Source organism: Ranitomeya imitator, chromosome 1, assembly GCF_032444005.1.
Source record: "Ranitomeya imitator isolate aRanImi1 chromosome 1, aRanImi1.pri, whole genome shotgun sequence".
In the NCBI taxonomy this organism is placed as follows: Eukaryota; Metazoa; Chordata; class Amphibia; order Anura; family Dendrobatidae; genus Ranitomeya; species Ranitomeya imitator.
Window position 1 is genome coordinate 1,018,748,173 of NC_091282.1, and position 20,127 is coordinate 1,018,768,299.

Genomic DNA, 20,127 nt, shown 5'->3' on the forward strand with positions numbered 1-20,127 from the left:
GTGAGACCCTCGCAGCAACGCGATCACATCGCGTTGCTCCGGGGGTCTCAGGGAAGCCCGCAGGGAGCCCCCTCCCTGCGCGGTGCTTCCCTGCACCGCCGGCACATCGCGATCATCTTTGATCGCGGTGTGCCAGGGGTTAATGTGCCGGGGGCGGTCCGTGACCGCTCCTGGCACATAGTGCCGGATGTCAGCTGCGATAAGCAGCTGACACCCGGCCGCGATCGGCCGCGCTCCCCCCGTGAGCGCGGCCGATCGGCTATGACGTACTATCCAGTCCAGGGTCAGATAAGCCCAGGGCACCTCGACGGGATAGTACGTCTAAGGTCACAGAGGGGTTAAAGATTTTTCTGTATTTTCATGACTATGAAAATTGTACATTCACACTGAAGACATCAACACTATGAATTAACGCATGTGGAATTATATACTTAGCAAAAAAAGTGTGAAACAACTGAAATTATGGCTTATATTCTAGGTTCTTCAATGTAGCCACCTTTTGCTTTGATGACTGCTTTGCACACTCTTGGCATTCTCTTGATGAGCTTCAAGAGGTAGTCACCAGGAATGGTCTTCCAACAATCTTGAAGGAGTTCCCAGAGATGCTTAGCACGTGTTGGACCTTTTGCCTTCACTCTGAAGGCACTCTGAAGAACCTAGAATATAAGACATAATTTAATTTTTGTTAAAGGGACACTGTCACCTGAATTTGGAGGGAACAATCTTTAGCCATGGAGGCGGGGTTTTTGGGTGTTTGATTCACCCTTTCCTTACCCGCTGGCTGCATGCTGGCTGCAATATTGGATTGAAGTTCATTCTCTGTCCTCCATAGTATACGCCTGCGCAAGGCAAGATTGCGTTATGCTCGAGTCATACCCGGGGGTCGGCAGGGGAGGGGGAGCGGGGGCTGTCTAATTATACTTACCTACTCCCGGCGCGGTCCCTGCTTCTTCCAGCGCTGCATCTTCTTCCTGTATTGAGCGGTCACATGGTACCGCTCATTACACCTCCTGCCTTATGTCTTATAGGTCCCTTGACCAATTGAGCCATGGACGTCACGAGACCTTTAAGATGTTGTGTGTTATCTGACATCAAAATATTAGAGGCAAAACCTGCAGATGGGCAATTGAATTTTCCAGCACAACACACAAATATTTATTTTGATTTTCCAGCACAACCTGCAGACGGTTGATTGGATTTTGCAGCACAACAATAGATCAATATGTCAAGAGATGCCAGCCGAAGAGATCACGCAGATCCCACCGCTGCTACCAATTTGTCAGCAAACATCCAGGTGAATCACGCCAATCTCTCAGCTGTTACCAGTATGTCCGGGAACAACTCTCCACTGCCTCCAATCATCAAGACAATTATGCAATTGATCTACGAGTGATGAACAAAGCTGAAGCTATTTTCACTACTAAGCCATTTATTGTGTGTATAGTATATACACCCCCAAGTCCTATTAATATATATAGAGAGATTGTCAGCTCTCCTCCTCCTCTGGTTAATATGTCCTCCAGGCTGCATGGATCCACTGGGTGAAAGTTGATATGCATCAAATAGTTAACATCCAGCGCCTCTTTGGATGAATGATCCCTGGAAAGCAAAAGGTTTCTTAAAACATCTATTTATTTCCTCATATTAAAAACAGGTAACAAAAAAGGTCAACTCCATGATTAAGACCTGCCTGGGTCGAAACATGTTGGCTTCTATGCCTTTTTTCAAAAAATCATGAGTGTATCCAAACTGCCTGACATTTTTTACCTGTTTTTAATATGAAGAAATAAATACTGTATATACTCGAATATAAACCGAGATTTTCAGCCCATTTTTTTGGGCTGAAAGTCCCCCTCTCGGCTTATACTCGAGTCATACCCAGGGGTCGGCAGGGGAGGGGGAGCGGGGCTGTCTAGTTATACTTACCTACTCCCGGCGCGGTCCCTGCTTCTTCCAGCGCTGCATCTTCTTCCTGTATTGAGCGGTCACATGGTACCGCTCATTACAGAAATGAATATGCGGCTCCACCTCCCATAGAGTTGGAGCCGCATATTCATGACTGAAAATGAGCGGTAACTGTGACCGCTCAATACAGGAAGAAGATGCAGCGCCGGGACTGCAGGGAACGCGCTGGGAGCAGTTACGTATACCGGGAGGGGAGCGCTGCGTGATATTTACCTGCTCCTCGTTCCGGTGTGGCTCAGTCTCTCCAGCGTCCTCTAGCAGTGACGCTCAGATCAGAGGGCGCAGTGACGTAGTCAGTGCGCGCCCTCTGCTGAGCGTCAGTGCTGGAGACGGAGCCGCATGAGGAGCAGGTAAATATTGAAAGCGCCGGCGTCCTGAGCAAGAGAGGTGAGTATGTGATTTTTTTTTTTTATTGCAGCAGCAGCATTCTATATTGGACAGCTTTATATGGAGCATCTATGGGGCAATAATCAACGGTGCAGAGCATTATATATGGCACAGCTTTATATGGAGCATCTATGGGGCCATAATCAACGGTGCAGAGCATTATATATGGCACAGCTTTATATGGAGCATCTGTGGGGCAATAATGAACGGTGCAGAGCATTATATATGGCACAGCTTTATATGGAGCATCTGTGGGGCGATAATGAACAGTGCAGAGCATTATATATGGCACAGCTTTATGTGGAGCATCTATGGGGCCATAATCAACGGTGCAGAGCATTATATATGGCACAGCTTTATATGGAGCATCTGTGGGGCAATAATGAACGGTGCAGAGCATTATATATGGCACAGCTTTATATGGAGCATCTGTGGGGCGATAATGAACAGTGCAGAGCATTATATATGGCACAGCTTTATGTGGAGCATCTATGTGGCCATACTGAACGGTGCAGAGCATTCTATATGGCACAGCTTTATATGGAGCATCTATGGGGCCATAATGAACGGTGCAGAGCATTATATATGGGGCACAGCTTTATATGGAGCATCTATGGGGCAATAATGAACGGTATGGAGCATCTATTTTTATTTTTGAAATTCACCGGTAGCTGCTGCATTTCCTACCCTAGGCTTATACTCGAGTCAATAAGTTTTCCCAGTTTTTTGTGGCAAAATTAGGGGAATCGGCTTATACTTGGGTCGGCTTATACTCGAGTATATATGGTAGATGTTTTAAGAAACCTTGGATTTTCTGGGATCATTCGTCCAAAGAGGCGCTGGATGTTAACCATTTCATGCAATTCCAATATAGATATACCCAGTATGGTCACTACCAACCTCCATAATAACAAAAGGAACCAGCTGCCACCACCAATCGTGTATACAGGCCGATTGGACACGCATTACAGATAGAGTATTGCTTCACGGGTGCGGCTTACAAAACAAGAGGCAGTATTTATAAAAAATATGCAAAGATGTTACCAAATGGACAAAACAATACAGTATAAACAATGACATAAAATAAAAAAGATAAATAGTAAAAATGTACTCAACATGACGTCTCAGAGTTGGCTCTACCTTTTATGAATGGGAACAACTGACAGAACTAGTGAACTGCGTCTCCCAGGATTATCTGGTCTACATTTGAAAAAGAATTTCTGCTGACCAAAGTATTATTTCTGGTTTTACCAAAATGAAAGTTGCTGATTCCAGACATGAAGTAAAAAAATTGCAATATGTCAAATTCTTTCACAAATGAGAAATGTTTGTTTAAAGGTTTTAATGTCGAATATAAGGGGTAATAAGAAATTCAGAAGATGCGATAGCCCATAATATATTTGTTTTATGTAAAAAAAATTAGTTTATCGTCTAACCAAGAGAGCAATAGATGGCTACATTTGACTTCTTATGGAGAAATGTTCTCTTTTTGGATGCTCTGGAATAGTAATGACGAAGGTTGTCGCGCTGTAAACACTGGCAGTAATCTGCTATCATGTTTGTGTTCCATCTGCCTTGATACCTGTCTTCCAAGGTCCTGATGTCTTCGTGAAAGCGTTTTCCTTGTTCTCGTTGCGATTTGTAAGTCTCTTGAATGACTGAATGCTGCCGCCAGTTTTCATGCTGCTTATATAGCCATAAATTTTCAACATTGGCCGTTTTTAACTGCTTATTAAGAGATCTTCCTATTAGGTATACCGATTGCATAGTCAGCATTTCTTTTTGCGTATTCAGCATATCTAAATAATATAATTCAATATAATGTTACCTTATTACTGTAAGGCCGGTGCCCGCGATCCAGATATAGCAGCGCTTTGGACGCAGCGTATGTTCGCATGTTCACTGAACCGTGCGGATTTACGGCGTTCAATACATTCTATTGTTGAAATTTGTCTTGGGAAGCCTCGCGTCTCCATAAGAGAAATTGACATGCAGCGGTCTGGAAAGACGCGCCACATGTCCGTCTCCGTGGGAGATACTCAGGCGTCTGTGGGCACATAGAGGATGGACATGGGATTTCATGAAATCCCATCCACTATGCTCTAACATCTGGTCACTGCAGATTTGACGCTGCATAAATACGCAGCGTCAAACCCGCAGTAACTCAGGATCGTGGGCACATATCTTCAGAGTTACTTAGTAAAAAGCATTTTGTGGAAAAAAACAGACTGTAAGAAACAGCTGTGATTTTTGGATTCAGCGCACCTAAATTCATAAAGGTCACGTTATCTTGTAGTCAGAAAAACTGATATAGAGCAGTGAATGGAAATCTGGGGAATTTGGACTCCAAGCAAAGCCTTGAACTCTGTCATGTTTATCAAATCTACTTTGCAGTGTGACAGGCCAAGTTAGGCTACTTTCACACTAGCGTTTTCTGCAATCCGTCACAATGCGTCGTTTTGCAGAAAAAACGCATCCTGCAAAAGTGCTTGCAGGATGCGTTTTTTCCCCATAGACTTGTATTGACGACGCATTTGCGATGGATTGCCACACGTCGCATCCGTCAAGCGACGGATGCGTCGTGCTTTGGCGGACCGTCGGGAGCAAAAAACGCTGCATGTAACATTTTTTGCTTCTGATGGACCGCTTTTTCCGACCGCGCATGTGCGGCCGGAACTCCGCCCCCACCTCCCCACACCTTACAATGGGGCAGCGGATGCGCCGGAGAAATGCATCCGCTGCCTTCATTGTGCAATGCGTTAAACGCTAGCGTCGGAATCTCTCCCCGATGCATTGCAATGGGGAGATTCCGACGCTAGTGTGAAAGAAGCCTAATCCTGCTGAAAAAGGCCACAGCCAATAGGGAATACTGTAGTCATTAGTAAATACTCAAGACTGCAACAATGTTTAGGTAGGTGGTACTGTCAATGTATTGTAACTTCCACATGAAGCCAGGATACAAGGTTTCCCAGCAGAACATTGGTGGAAACTCTTTACACACAAGCTGTTACCTTACACAAGCCATTCATGGCACCCTCTTAACCCTTTCACCCTTTACCATGGTTTGTTCATCCTCACTTTATGCTACAATAGGTCTAACAATACATACAACAGTTATAGTATACAGACATTGTATAAAACTCATTTATGCACTACCGAGGGGTGTAACGTTAGTCCGCATCCACGTGGTGCACCCTGGGTAACACTAAAGGACTAAGAATCTTGACGACTAAACAATCAAACTACATCTGGATCTCCTGGTCAATATATTTTACACCATATTTGATAATCAACAAAGGACAACAAAGGATCAAATTTGATAATGTCTACAAATAATGGTACCGTCACAAATGAATGAGATTTCAACAGTCACCATGAGCTTTGGCAATATACTAGTAATGACGACAATGGTGAGCACCTGGTAAACTGGTCTGACGTGCACAACACATTCTTGGTTTTTGATGCAAAGGATTTTCCAACCTTCCAATCAGCAGCCTGGCAGAGAGGATACAACCCTGAGTTATGTTTCGTATCACACAATAGAAACAATCAACCTTTATCTACATCTCGGAGTGTTGTCAAACATTTCCCTCGTAGTCAACATCGCCCTGTCATCATCACTGTTGGAGTATCCATTCCTCTTGTAACTTCGTACCCACGTCCTCGATGGAATTTTGTTAAAGCCAACTGGAAAAAGTTTGCAGATCATCTTGACAAGTGTATTGGTTGGACACCTCCAATCAGTAAAAACTATGAGCCGTTCTGTAAAGCAGTTATTAAAGCTGCAAAGAAATCAATACCACGTGGCTTCCACAAAGAATATATTCCAGACTGGACTGATGAATGTGAACAACTATACAATTTCTTGAGAGTGAAGATGGTGAAATCGGTGATGAGTTGCTGAACAAACTGAATGCAGCACGTTGGGCCAAATGGATGGAAACAGTTGAGAACTTGGACTTTAAAAGGTCCAGTAGAAAAGCGTGGTCTCTTAAGAAAACTAGAAGGAAACCGTAAAGCAAAACAGAAAACGAATGCTGTTACTCCAAATCAAATTGCAGCACACATTGTGAACACCTCAAGAACCCCTAAAGACCGAGCTCATACCATAGAAGTTAAAAAGAAGTTTAACCCCTTAGTGACGGAGCCAAATTTTTGAAATCTGACCAGTGTCACTTTATGTGGTAATTTCTCTGGAACACTTCAACAAATCCCAGTGATTTTAGACTGTTTTTTCGTGGCACATTATACTTTATGATAATAGTAAATTTAGGTCGATATATTTTGTGTTTATATATAGAAAATATCAGAAATTTGAGAAAAATGTTAAAAAATAGCAATTTTTAAACTTTGGATGATTATCCCTTTAATCCAGATGGTCATACCACAGCAAAATATTAATAAATAACATTTCCCACATATCTGCTTAACATCGGCATCATTTGTAAAATGTTATTTTATTTTGTTAGTATTTTAAGAGGTTTAAAAATGTAGCAGTAATTTTTTGTTTTTTCAAGAAAATGTACAAAAATGTATTTTTTTAGGACTTATCCATATTTGAAGTGCCCCAAAAAGTTATACCATTTTAAAAACAGCACCTCCTGACGTACTGAAAACTGCTGTCGGGTAGTTTATTAACCCTTCAGGTGCTTTTCAGGAATTAATGCAAGGTGACATGACAGAAATGAAAATGTGTATTTTTACCACCTAAATGTCGCTAACTTCTAAAAAGATTACTACAGCAAGCAGACTCTAAGGCTGCTATTTGGTCGTGAATTGCCATGGCAAACATCAAGACCACAAAATCGTGATCTGAGGGCACCAATTGGGATAAAGAAGCCCCCACACTCTGTTAACCATTTATAATGATGTAGTCACTATTGACAGCAGCATCTAAGGGGTTAAACACTGATCGTGGCTGATACAGCAAGTTGTCAGCTGTAGTGTACAGCCGACAGCTGCTGGATTGTCACCTGTATGGGGAGGCTATTCTCTTATATCTCAGGTCAGTTAAAAGACGTGCTGGCTGTCACTAAGGGGTTGAGCTACTAAAATAATCTGTGGCATCAACTGAAGAATATTCCCGTCCTTTTACAACTTGTGACATTGAAATTGCCCTTGTTGATACTAAAAGTAACAAAGCTCCTGGATTTGATGGGATTCATCCCGAATTTCTAAAAAATTGTGGACCTTTTGCGAAAAAATGGCTGGCAAAGTTCTTCTCAGATATCATGGAGAATGATCAAGTCCCCAGTAAATTAAAACACGCCAAGATCATTGCATTGTTAAAACCTGGGAAGCCTGAAGATAATCCATCAAGCTATAGACCCATTGCTTTATTGAGCTGCCTTTACAAGCTGTTAGAACGCTTAATGTATAACAAGATCAACTTAAAGATTTTTGACCCAATACCTGTAAAGCAAGCCGGCTTTAGACCTGCTCGAAACTGCAGTGACCAAGTTTTAGCCTTGACAACTTTAATTGAAGCTGAATTTCAAAATAACAAGAAGGTTTCAGTGGCGTTCATCGATCTTTCTGCCGCATATGACACTGTGTGGAAGGAAGGACTTCTATACAACTTTCTGAAGGTGATTCCATGTAAGAAAATTATGTACCTCTTGAATAATATGATTGCAAATCGAACCTTTCAACTTATCATGGGTGATTCAACCAGTTGTAAGAAAACCTTAAACAATGGTTTGGCCCAGGGATCAGTGCTGGCACCTCTCCTGTTTACTTTGTACCTAGCTGACATTCCTGACACAATATCACGGAAATTTGGGTACGCCGATGACTGGGCACTTGCTACAGTGAGCAAAACAATGGAGGAAGCACAGGAGGTTCTAACAGAAGATCTTAGTGTAATGGGAAAGTATTTTCGACAATGGAGGCTAAAGCCCAATACATCAAAAACGGAAGTATGTTGCTTTCATTTACACAACGCAAGTGCTAAGACTGAACTTAAAGTACGTTTTGAAGGTCAACTTGTCAAACACAACTTCAATCCCAAGTAGTTAGGCATAATCCTTGATAGAAGCCTAACCTTCAAATCTCACTTGGAAAAGACAGTACAGAAACTGAAAGCACACAATAATATTATTCAGAAACTCTGCGGATCCTCCTGGGGTTCCTCCACACCTGTCTTGCGAACGTCTACCCTTGCCTTGGTGTCCTCTACCGCAGAATATTGTGCTCCAGTATGGCTGAATAGTTGTCATGTGAATGCAATCGACAATCAGTTGAACAACTCTATGATCATAATTTCTGGTGCTATCAGACCAATGCCCGTCCACTGGTTACCTGTCTTAACCCACATCGCACCTGCAAATCTGAGAAGATAGAAACTCCCACTTAAGGCTGGTTTCACACATTAGTGGCTCCGGTACATGTGGTGACAGTTTCCTCACGTACCGGAGACACTGACTCACGTAAACACATTGAAATCAATGTGTCTCTGCACATGTCAGCGTGTTTTCACGGACCGTGTGTCTGTTTGCAAAACACGGAGACATGTCAGTGTTCGTGGGAGCGCACGGATCACAAGGACCCATTAAAGTCAATGGGTCCGTTTAAACACGTGCCGCACACGGATGCTGTCTGTGTGCCATCCGTGTGCTGTCCGTGTGCGTTTTTCCTGTCATAGGGATAAAATTATAAAAATTGTTGCAATACACGGACACGCGTACAGCACACAGACAGCACACGGACCCTAAAAACGTACTCACGGACATCACATGGATCCCACACGGATGGCCTACGTGAGCACACGGACACGGATAACTCCGGTACCGTTTTCTCCGGTACCGGAATTACGGTATCTGGACGTGTAACATAGTAACATAGTTAGTAAGGCCGAAAAAAGACATTTGTCCATCCAGTTCAGCCTATATTCCATCATAATAAATCCCCAGATCTACGTCCTTCTACAGAACCTAATAATTGTATGATACAATATTGTTCTGCTCCAGGAAGACATCCAGGCCTCTCTTGAACCCCTCGACTGAGTTCGCCATCACCACCTCCTCAGGCAAGCAATTCCAGATTCTCACTGCCCTAACAGTAAAGAATCCTCTTCTATGTTGGTGGAAAAACCTTCTCTCCTCCAGACGCAAAGAATGCCCCCTTGTGCCCGTCACCTTCCTTGGTATAAACAGATCCTCAGCGAGATATTTGTATTGTCCCCTTATATACTTATACATGGTTATTAGATCGCCCCTCAGTCGTCTTTTTTCTAGACTAAATAATCCTAATTTCGCTAATTTATCTGGGTATTGTAGTTCTCCCATCCCCTTTATTAATTTTGTTGCCCTCCTTTGTACTCTCTCTAGTTCCATTATATCCTTCATGAGCACCGGTGCCCAAAACTGGACACAGTACTCCATGTGCGGTCTAACTAGGGATTTGTACAGAGGCAGTATAATGCTCTCATCATGTGTATCCAGACCTCTTTTAATGCACCCCATGATCATGTTTGCCTTGGCAGCTGCTGCCTGGCACTGGCTGCTCCAGGTAAGTTTATCATTAACTAGGATCCCCAAGTCCTTCTCCCTGTCAGATTTACCCAGTGGTTTCCCGTTCAGTGTGTAATGGTGATATTGATTCCTTCTTCCCATGTGTATAACCTTACATTTATCATTGTTAAACCTCATCTGCCACCTTTCAGCCCAAGTTTCCAACTTATCCAGATCCATCTGTAGCAGAATACTATCTTCTCTTGTATTAACTGCTTTACATAGTTTTGTATCATCTGCAAATATCGATATTTTACTGTGTAAACCTTCTACCAGATCATTAATGAATATGTTGAAGAGAACAGGTCCCAATACTGACCCCTGCGGTACCCCACTGGTCACAGCGACCCAGTTAGAGACTATACCATTTATAACCACCCTCTGCTTTCTATCACTAAGCCAGTTACTAACCCATTTACACACATTTTCCCCCAGACCAAGCATTCTCATTTTGTGTACCAACCTCTTGTGCGGCACGGTATCAAACGCTTTGGAAAAATCGAGATATACCACGTCCAATGACTCACCGTGGTCCAGCCTATAGCTTACCTCTTCATAAAAACTGATTAGATTGGTTTGACAGGAGCGATTTCTCATAAACCCATGCTGATATGGAGTTAAACAGTTATTCTCATTGAGATAATCCAGAATAACATCCCTCAGAAACCCTTCAAATATTTTACCAACAATAGAGGTTAGACTTACTGGCCTATAATTTCCAGGTTCACTTTTAGAGCCCTTTTTGAATATTGGCACCACATTTGCTATGCGCCAGTCCTGCGGAACAGATCCTGTCGCTATAGAGTCCCTAAAAATAAGAAATAATGGTTTATCTATTACATTACTTAGTTCTCTTAGTACTCGTGGGTGTATGCCATCCGGACCCGGAGATTTATCTATTTTAATCTTATTTAGCCGATTTCGCACCTCTTCTTGAGTTAGATTGGTGACCCTTAATATAGGGTTTTCATTGTTTCTTGGGATTTCACCTAGCATTTCATTTTCCACCGTGAATACCGTGGAGAAGAAGGTGTTTAATATGTTAGCTTTTTCCTCGTCATCTACAACCATTCTTTCCTCACTATTTTTTAAGGGGCCTACATTTTCAGTTTTTATTCTTTTACTATTGATATAGTTGAAGAACAGTTTGGGATTAGTTTTACTCTCCTTAGCAATGTGCTTCTCTGTTTCCTTTTTGGCAGCTTTAATTAGTTTTTTAGATAAAGTATTTTTCTCCCTATAGTTTTTTAAAGCTTCAATGGTGCCATCCTGCTTTAGTAGTGCAAATGCTTTCTTTTTACTGTTAATTGCCTGTCTTACTTCTTTGTTTAGCCACATTGGGTTTTTCCTATTTCTAGTCCTTTTATTCCCACAAGGTATAAACCGCTTACACTGCCTATTTAGGATGTTCTTAAACATTTCCCATTTATTATCTGTATTCTTATTTCTGAGGATATTGTCCCAGTCTACCAGATTAAGGGCATCTCTAAGCTGGTCAAACTTTGCCTTCCTAAAGTTCAGTGTTTTTGTGACTCCCTGACAAGTCCCCCTAGTGAAAGACAGGTGAAACTGTACAATATTGTGGTCGCTATTTCCTAGATGCCCAACCACCTGCAGATTTGTTATTCTGTCAGGTCTATTAGATAGTATTAGGTCTAAAAGTGCTGCTCCTCTGGTTGGATTCTGCACCAATTGTGAAAGATAATTTTTCTTGGTTATTAGCAGAAACCTGTTGCCTTTATGGGTTTCACAGGTTTCACTTTCCCAGTTAATATCCGGGTAGTTAAAGTCCCCCATAACCAGGACCTCATTATGGGTTGCAGCTTCATCTATCTGCTTTAGAAGTAGACTTTCCATGGTTTCTGTTATATTTGGGGGTTTGTAACAGACCCCAATGAGAATTTTGTTACCATTTTTCCCTCCATGAATTTCGACCCATATGGACTCGACATCCTCATTTCCTTCGCTAATATCCTCCCTTAAAGTGGACTTGAGGGTATGTGCACACGATGCAGATTTAGTGCAGAAAAATCTGCTGCAGTTCTGCACTAAATCTGCATCTCCTGGCAGAATCTGCAGGTGCGTTTTTGATGCGTTTTTGATGCGTTTTTGATGCGTTTTTTATGCGTTTTTTGAGCACAAATCTGCACAAAAAACGCATGAAAAACGCATCAAAAACGCATGAAAAACGCATCAAAAACGCATGAAAAACGCATCAAAAACGCACCTGCAGATTTCTATTATGGAGGGGTGCAGAAACGCTGCAGAACTGCACAAAAGAAGTGACAGGCACTTCTTTGAAAACTGCAGCGTTTCTGCACAGATTTTTCTGCACCATGTGCACAGCTTTTTTTTTTTCCCATTGATTTACATTGTACTGTGATCACAGTGCAGTTCTGCAGCGTTTTTGCTGCAGAAAAATCTGCAGCAGTTCTGCACTAAATCTGCATCGTGTGCACATACCCTTAGACAAGACTTTACATAGAGACAAACCCCTCCTCCTCTCCGATTTTTACGATCCTTTCTAAACAGACTGTAACCCTGTAAGTTAACTGCCCAGTCATAGCTTTCATCTAACCATGTCTCGGTTATTCCCACTATGTCAAAGTTACCTGTAGATATTTCTGCTTCTAGTTCTTCCATCTTGTTTGTCAGGCTTCTGGCGTTTGCGAGCATGCAGTTTAGAGGATTTTGTTTTGTTCCAATCTCCTCGCTGTGGATTGCTTTAGAAATGTTCTTACCTCCCTTCTGAGTATGTTTTCCTGGGTCTTCTTTGTTCAAGTCTAATGTTTTTCTTCCCGTCCCCTCTTCTTCTAGTTTAACGCCCTCCTGATGAGTGTAGCGAGTCTTCTGGCAAATGTGTGTTTCCCAGGTTTGTTGAGGTGTAGTCCATCTCTGGCGAGGAGTCCATCGTACCAGTAATTCACACCGTGGTCCAGGAATCCGAATCCTTGTTGTCTGCACCATCGTCTTAGCCAGTTGTTTGCATCAAGGATCCTGTTCCATCTCCTGGTGCCATGCCCGTCTACTGGAAGGATAGAAGAAAAAACTACCTGTGCATCCAGTTCCTTTACTTTCTTCCCCAACTCTTCAAAGTCTTTGCAGATTGTCGGTAGGTCTTTCCTTGCCGTGTCATTGGTGCCAACATGTATCAGAAGAAATGGGTGGACGTCCTTGGAGCTGAAGAGCTTTGGTATCCTATCGGTCACATCCTTGATCATCGCACCTGGAAGGCAGCATACTTCTCTTGCAGTTATGTCCGGTCTGCAGATGGCTGCTTCTGTGCCTCTCAGTAGTGAGTCTCCCACCACCACCACTCTTCGTTGCTTCTTGGCTGTACTTTTTGCTGTCACTTGTTGCTGTGTGCCCTTTTCTTTTTTGCTTGCTGGTATTGCTTCCTTAGGTGTGCCATCTTCATCCTCTACAAAGATTTGATATCGGTTCTTCAGTTGTGTGGTTGTTGATTTCTCCATGGTCTTCTTGCTTCTTTTGGTCACATGCTTCCACTCATCTTCTTTTGGAGGTTCTCTGACACTTTTTTCACCTTCTGTGACCAGTAGAGATGCTTCTGTTCTGTCTAGAAAGTCTTCATTCTCTTTGATGAGTTTCAAAGTTGCTATTCTTTCTTCCAGACCCCGCACCTTTTCTTCTAAAAGGGCCACTAGTCTACACTTCTGACAGGTGAAATTTGATTCTTCTTCTGGTCGGTCTGTGAACATGTAGCACATGCTGCAGCTCACCATGTAGGTTGTCACATCTGCCATGTTGCTCCTAGATCCTGCTGACTTGCTGTGTGTTTTCCTTCTTGTGTAATTTACTTAGCCAAGCTCTCTTGCAATAATATACTACAGGCTAAAATTCCCAGAAGGCACCTGGAATATGCAAATTAGCCTCCTCAAGCTTGAATCCCTGGTTTGGCGATGATTTCCAAGCAGCTGGTCCCGGCTGTACCCAACGATCTTCTAGCTTAGGGAGACTTCGCTTTTCCCAGAAGGCACCTGGAATATACAAATTAGCCTCCTCAAGCTTGAATCCCTGGTTTGGCGATGCTTTCCAAGCAGCTGGTCCCGGCTGTACCCAACGATCTTCTAGCTTAGGGAGACTTCGCTTTTCCCAGAAGGCACCTGGAATATGCAAATTAGCCTCCTCAAGCTTGAATCCCTGGTTTGGCGATGCTTTCCAAGCAGCTGGTCCCGGCTGTACCCAACGATCTTCTAGCTTAGGGAGACTTCGCTTTTCCCAGAAGGCACCTGGAATATGCAAATTAGCCTCCTCAAGCTTGAATCCCTGGTTTGGCGATGCTTTCCAAGCAGCTGGTCCCGGCTGTACCCAACGATCTTCTAGCTTAGGGAGACTTCGCTTTTCCCAGAAGGCACCTGGAATATGCAAATTAGCCTCCTCAAGCTTGAATCCCTGGTTTGGCGATGCTTTCCAAGCAGCTGGTCCCGGCTGTACCCAACGATCTTCTAGCTTAGGGAGACTTCGCTTTTCCCAGAAGGCACCTGGAATATGCAAATTAGCCTCCTCAAGCTTGAATCCCTGGATTGGCGATGCTTTCCAAGCAGCTGGTCCCGGCTGTACCCAACGATCTTCTAGCTTAGGGAGACTTCGCTTTTCCCAGAAGGCACCTGGAATATGCAAATTAGCCTCCTCAAGCTTGAATCCCTGGATTGGCGATGCTTTCCAAGCAGCTGGTCCCGGCTGTACCCAACGATCTTCTAGCTTAGGGAGACTTCGCTTTTCCCAGAAGGCACCTGGAATATGCAAATTAGCCTCCTCAAGCTTGAATCCCTGGTTTGGCGATGCTTTCCAAGCAGCTGGTCCCGGCTGTACCCAACGATCTTCTAGCTTAGGGAGACTTCGCTTTTCCCAGAAGGCACTTGGAATATGCAAATTAGCCTCCTCAAGCTTGAATCCCTGGTTTGGCGATGCTTTCCAAGCAGCTGGTCCCGGCTGTACCCAACGATCTTCTAGCTTAGGGAGACTTCGCTTTTCCCAGAAGGCACCTGGAATATGCAAATTAGCCTCCTCAAGCTTGAATCCCTGGTTTGGCGATGCTTTCCAAGCAGCTGGTCCCGGCTGTACCCAACGATCTTCTAGCTTAGGGAGACTTCGCTTTTCCCAGAAGGCACCTGGAATATGCAAATTAGCCTCCTCAAGCTTGAATCCCTGGTTTGGCGATGCTTTCCAAGCAGCTGGTCCCGGCTGTACCCAACGATCTTCTAGCTTAGGGAGACTTCGCTTTTCCCAGAAGGCACCTGGAATATGCAAATTAGCCTCCTCAAGCTTGAATCCCTGGTGTGAGACTGGCCTAAACAATACACCAAAGTAGTAGTAGTGGTGACAAGAATGATTTCTATGCTGAAAATGACAATGTTATTGCATACATAGAAAATGTCGATATCCGACTCTGATTTCTGTTCCTTTGTTCTTTTCAATCACTGTTTATCATTTATGTATTCTTATATGATGTTTAAATAAATAAATGCACTACTGAAATGTACAATATCCTACAGTAAATACGGTGCATGATTATTTGCCATTTAGCACTTAAAACTAATAAAATCAATGTTAAAATAACAGATCCGAATATCAGACCGATTTAAGATATGGCCACCACCTTTCAGGCCTGATATACAGCATTCTAAAAAGCTATAAATCTGTCCCCAACCCAACCTGGAAGAGAAGAAGAGCTTTTATTATACTCGTCTGTTGGGTGGTCCAGTCCAAAGTGCTTCCCTGGCCTTGGTTAGGCCCCTTCAATCTTCTTAGGATCACCGCCCTCCTTCTTGCGGATGACACATCCCTACGTCATCCACACAGTCTCCCCGACACAGCGCTCCTGCGTAGGCATGCCTCTCTGCCCTGACTAAGGCAGAGTAATGTAAAGTTGAGGGCAGAGTAAAGTAGCACAGTGTGCAGGCGTCGGGAAGGGTCAAAAAGCCCTGATGCATGTACACTGCAGTACTTTACTCTGCCTTAGTCAGGGCAGAGGAGTATGCCTGTGCAGGAGCGCGATGGCGCGGACACTGTATGGATGATGTAGGGACGCGTCATCCACACAAAGCAAGACGGAGGGCTGCGATCGTAAGAAGATGGGAGGTGCCGGACCAAGAAAAGCAACTCCCCTCTGACCGGACCACCCCGCAGGTGATTATAATAAAACCTCTTTTTCTTATAGGTCAGGTTGAGGGCAGATATACGGCTTTATAGAATGCTGTATATGAGGCCTGAAAGGTGGTGGCCGTATCTCATAACAGTCAAACCTGGTGACAGGTTCCCTTTAATGAGCCCTAAGCGCCCATCACAATGCTGGTTGTCTTTCTTTGGCCTTTTTGATAGGTACTAACAACTACATAGTGGAAACACCCCACAAGGTCCGCAGTTGAAATGCTATGCTCCTGTCATTAAAATCTGGCCATTGTTCAGTGGCTCAGATCCTTACTTTTGTACATCTCTCCTGTTTCCAACACATTCACTAGGACTGACTGTTCACTTGATGCCTGACATATCCAACCACTTGACAAGAGTCATTATCATGAGGTAATCAGTTATTCACTTCACTGTTCAGAGATATTAATCTTATGGCTGATGTTATGCACATTTGAGATGCATACAAAAACTTGTTTACATGAAGAAGTGTGGTGTCCTCAGTCACCTGTATATACAGTAATGTGATGTCCTCAGTCACCTGTATATACAGTAATATGATGCCCCCTGGTACAGCTATGTGGTGTCCTTAGTCACCTGTACATACAGTAATACGATGCCCCCCTTATACAGCTGCTTGGTATCCTCAGTCACCTGTACATACAGTAATGTGATGTCCTCAGTCACCTGTATATACAGTAATATGATGCCCCCTGGTACAGCTATGTGGTGTCCTTAGTCACCTGTACATACAGTAATACAACGCCCCCCTTATACAGCTGCTTGGTATCCTCAGTCACCTGTACATACAGTAATATGATGCCCCCTGGTACAGCTATGTGGTGTTCTTAGTCACCTGTACATACAGTAATCCGATGCCCCCCTTATACAGCTGCGTGGTATCCTCAGTCACCTGTATATACAGTAAAGTGATGCCCCCTGTAAAACTATGTGGCGCCCTCAGTCACCTGTACATACAGTAATACGATGCCCCTTGGCAGAGCTGTGGTGTCCTCAGTCACCTATACATACAGTAATGTGATGTCCCCTGGTACAGCTGTGTAATGCCCTCAGTCACCTGTATATACAGTAATGTGATGCCCTCTGGTACAGTTGTGTGATGCCCTTAGTCACCTGTACATACAATAATGCAATACCCCCTGGTACAGCTGTGTGATACCCTCAGTCACGTGTACATACAGTAATATGATGCCCACTGGTACAGCTGTATGGTGTCCTCAGTCACCTGTACATACAGTAAAGTGATGCCCCATGGTACAGCAGTTTGATGCCCTCCGTCACCTGTATATACAATACAGTAATGTGATACCCTCAGTCACCTGTACATACAGTAAAGTGATGCCCCCTGGTACAGCTGTGTGATGCCTTCAGTCACCTGTACATACAGTAATGTGCTGCCCCCTGGCACATCTGTGGGCTGTCACCTGTACATACAGTGGTGGGCTGCCCCCTGGCACATCTGTGGGCTGTCACCTGTACGTACAGTAATGTGCTGCACCCTGGCACATCTGTGGGCTGTCACCTGTACATGCAGTGGTGGGCTCCCCCTGTCACATCTGTGGGCTGTCACCTGAACAAGCAGTGGTGGGCAGCCCCCTGGCACATCTGTGAGCTGTCACCTGTACATACAATAGAGTCAGTGGTGGGCTGCCCCCTGGCACATCTATGGGCTGTCACTTGCACATACAGTGTTGGGCTGCCCCCTGGCACATCTGTGGGCTGTCACCTGCACATACAGTGGTGGGCTGCCCCCTGGCACATCTGTGGGCTGTCACCTGTACATACAATACAGTCAGTGGTGGGCTGCCTCCTGGCACATCTGTGGGCTGTCACTTGTACATGCAGTGGTGGGCTGCCCCCTGGCACATCTGTGGGCTGTCACCTGTACATACAGTAATGTGCTGCCCCTGGCACAGCTGTGGGCTGTCACCTGCACATACAGTGGTGGGCTGCCCCCTGGCACATCTGTGGGCTGTCACCTGTACATACAATACAGTCAGTGGTGGGCTGCCTCCTGGCACATCTGTGGGCTGTCACTTGTACATGCAGTGGTGGGCTGCCCCCTGGCACATCTGTGGGCTGTCACCTGTACATACAGTAATGTGCTGCCCCTGGCACAGCTGTGGGCTGTCACCTGCACATACAGTGGTGGGCTGCCCCCTGGCACATCTGTGGGCTGTCACCTGTACATACAATACAGTCAGTGGTGGGCTGCCTCCTGGCACATCTGTGGGCTGTCACTTGTACATGCAGTGGTGGGCTGCCCCCTGGCACAGCTGTGGGCTGTCACCTGTACATACAGTAATGTGCTGCCCCTGGCACAGCTGTGGGCTGTCACCTGCACATACAGTGGTGGGCTGCCCCCTGGCACATCTGTGGGCTGTCACCTGTACATACAATACAGTCAGTGGTGGGCTGCCCCCTGGCACATCTGTGGGCTGTCGCTTGTACATGCAGTGGTGGGCTGCCCCCTGGCACATCTGTGGGCTGTCACCTGTACATACAGTAATGTGCTGCCCCTGGCACAGCTGTGGGCTGTCACCTGTACATACAGTAATCTGCTGCCCCCTGGCACATCTGTGGGCTGTCACCTGCACATACAGTGGTGGGCTGCCCCCTGGCACATCTGTGGGCTGTCACCTGTACATACAGTAATGTGCTGCCCCTGGCACATCTGTGGGCTGTCACCTGCACATACAGTGGTGGGCTGCCCCCTGGCACATCTGTGGGCTGTCACCTGTACATACAGTAATGTGCTGCCCCTGGCACAGCTGTGGGCTGTCACCTGCACATACAGTGGTGGGCTGCCCCCTGGCACACATTCCTGAGGTAACAGTCACGGTGCCATGTGGGCAGAGCTGATGGAGGGCAGACACTGACCTGGATGGGACATGGTGATGGTGTCATTGCCGAAGCCCACGTTGTAGATGAGCACGGCCGAGGCGTTGTGCAGGGCGGCATGCCGGATCTTATCCTTACACGTGCAGTTCCCTATGGGGATCAGGGCCACCCATCTCCCGGCATGGGCCGGCACCGGGAACTTGGCGGCCGGGTCACAGGCCAGTCTGTCCTGCGGGGAGGGCATCACCGCCCAGCCCCAGGCATCCTGCTTCAGGGAGTGCTCCCCGTAGCGCCCGCACTCGCTCTTCTCCGTCCGGTTGGTGCCGCTGGCCGGGTCATGGTAGGTGATGTTGACGAAGGCCGTGTACCACTCCTCCTTCTCCGCCACCGTGAAGTCCATGCAGAGCAGATGCACGAAGCAGTAGGAGATGAGCCAGGTGGAGAGCGCCAGGCTGCGGCATGCCTGGATCAGAGACATTGCCATCTTTATTCGCTGCTCTGCCTGCTGCAGATGTCACCGCCGGAGACGGGCCGCTCATTGGCTGCCGCGGCTGGAGCTCCGCGCTCTCCCCCGCCGCCTCTGCCCGCTCTGTATCCGGTGCTGCCCGGTGATGGCTGTGCTCGGTTAGGTCATGGCGGCCTCCAGTGCTCCGGCTGGCACAGGGAGCCGTGCAGGGCACCGCAGCTTTGTTTGGGTCCTGCCTGTGACTGCCCTCCTCCTTACATAGGCGGAGCCTGGTGTGCGGAGGGACTGACAGCTCTGTCACTGGGGGGCACTGCTACAGGGGAAGCACAGGCGGGCACCAGTGCCACTGAGCTACGAGTGCAGCGTCTGCCACCACCACCACATGCAGGCACCAGTGCCACTGAGCTACGAGTGCAGCGTCTGCCACCACCACCACATGCAGGCACCAGTGCCACTGAGCTACGAGTGCAGCGTCTGCCATCACCACATGCAGGCACCAGTGCCACTGAGCTACGAGTGCAGCGTCTGCCATCACCACATGCAGGCACCAGTGCCACTGAGCTACGAGTGCAGCGTCTGTCACCACCACCACATGCAGGCACCAGTGCCACTGATCTGCAAGTGCAGCGTCTGCCACCACCACCAGATGCAGGCACCAGTGCCATTGTTCTGCAAGTGCAGCGTCTGCCACCACCACCACATGCAGGCATCAGTGCCACTGATCTACAAGTGCAGCGTCTGCCATCACCACCACATACAGTCATGGCCAAAAGTTTTGAGAATGAG

General features: G+C 45.9%; 1 protein-coding gene across 1 annotated transcript in view; it reads right to left on the reverse strand.

Annotated features, from left to right (window-relative positions):
• The window catches only part of RNF150 (ring finger protein 150), a 261,021-nt gene extending 241,271 nt beyond the window's left edge, over positions 1-19,750 (reverse strand). The window contains exon 1 of the mRNA XM_069743985.1: positions 18,915-19,750. Within this exon, the coding sequence (XP_069600086.1) occupies positions 18,915-19,359 (445 nt within the window). The 5' untranslated portion in view covers positions 19,360-19,750. The remainder of the gene's footprint in view (positions 1-18,914) is intronic.
• Positions 19,751-20,127: the final 377 nt, after the last annotated feature.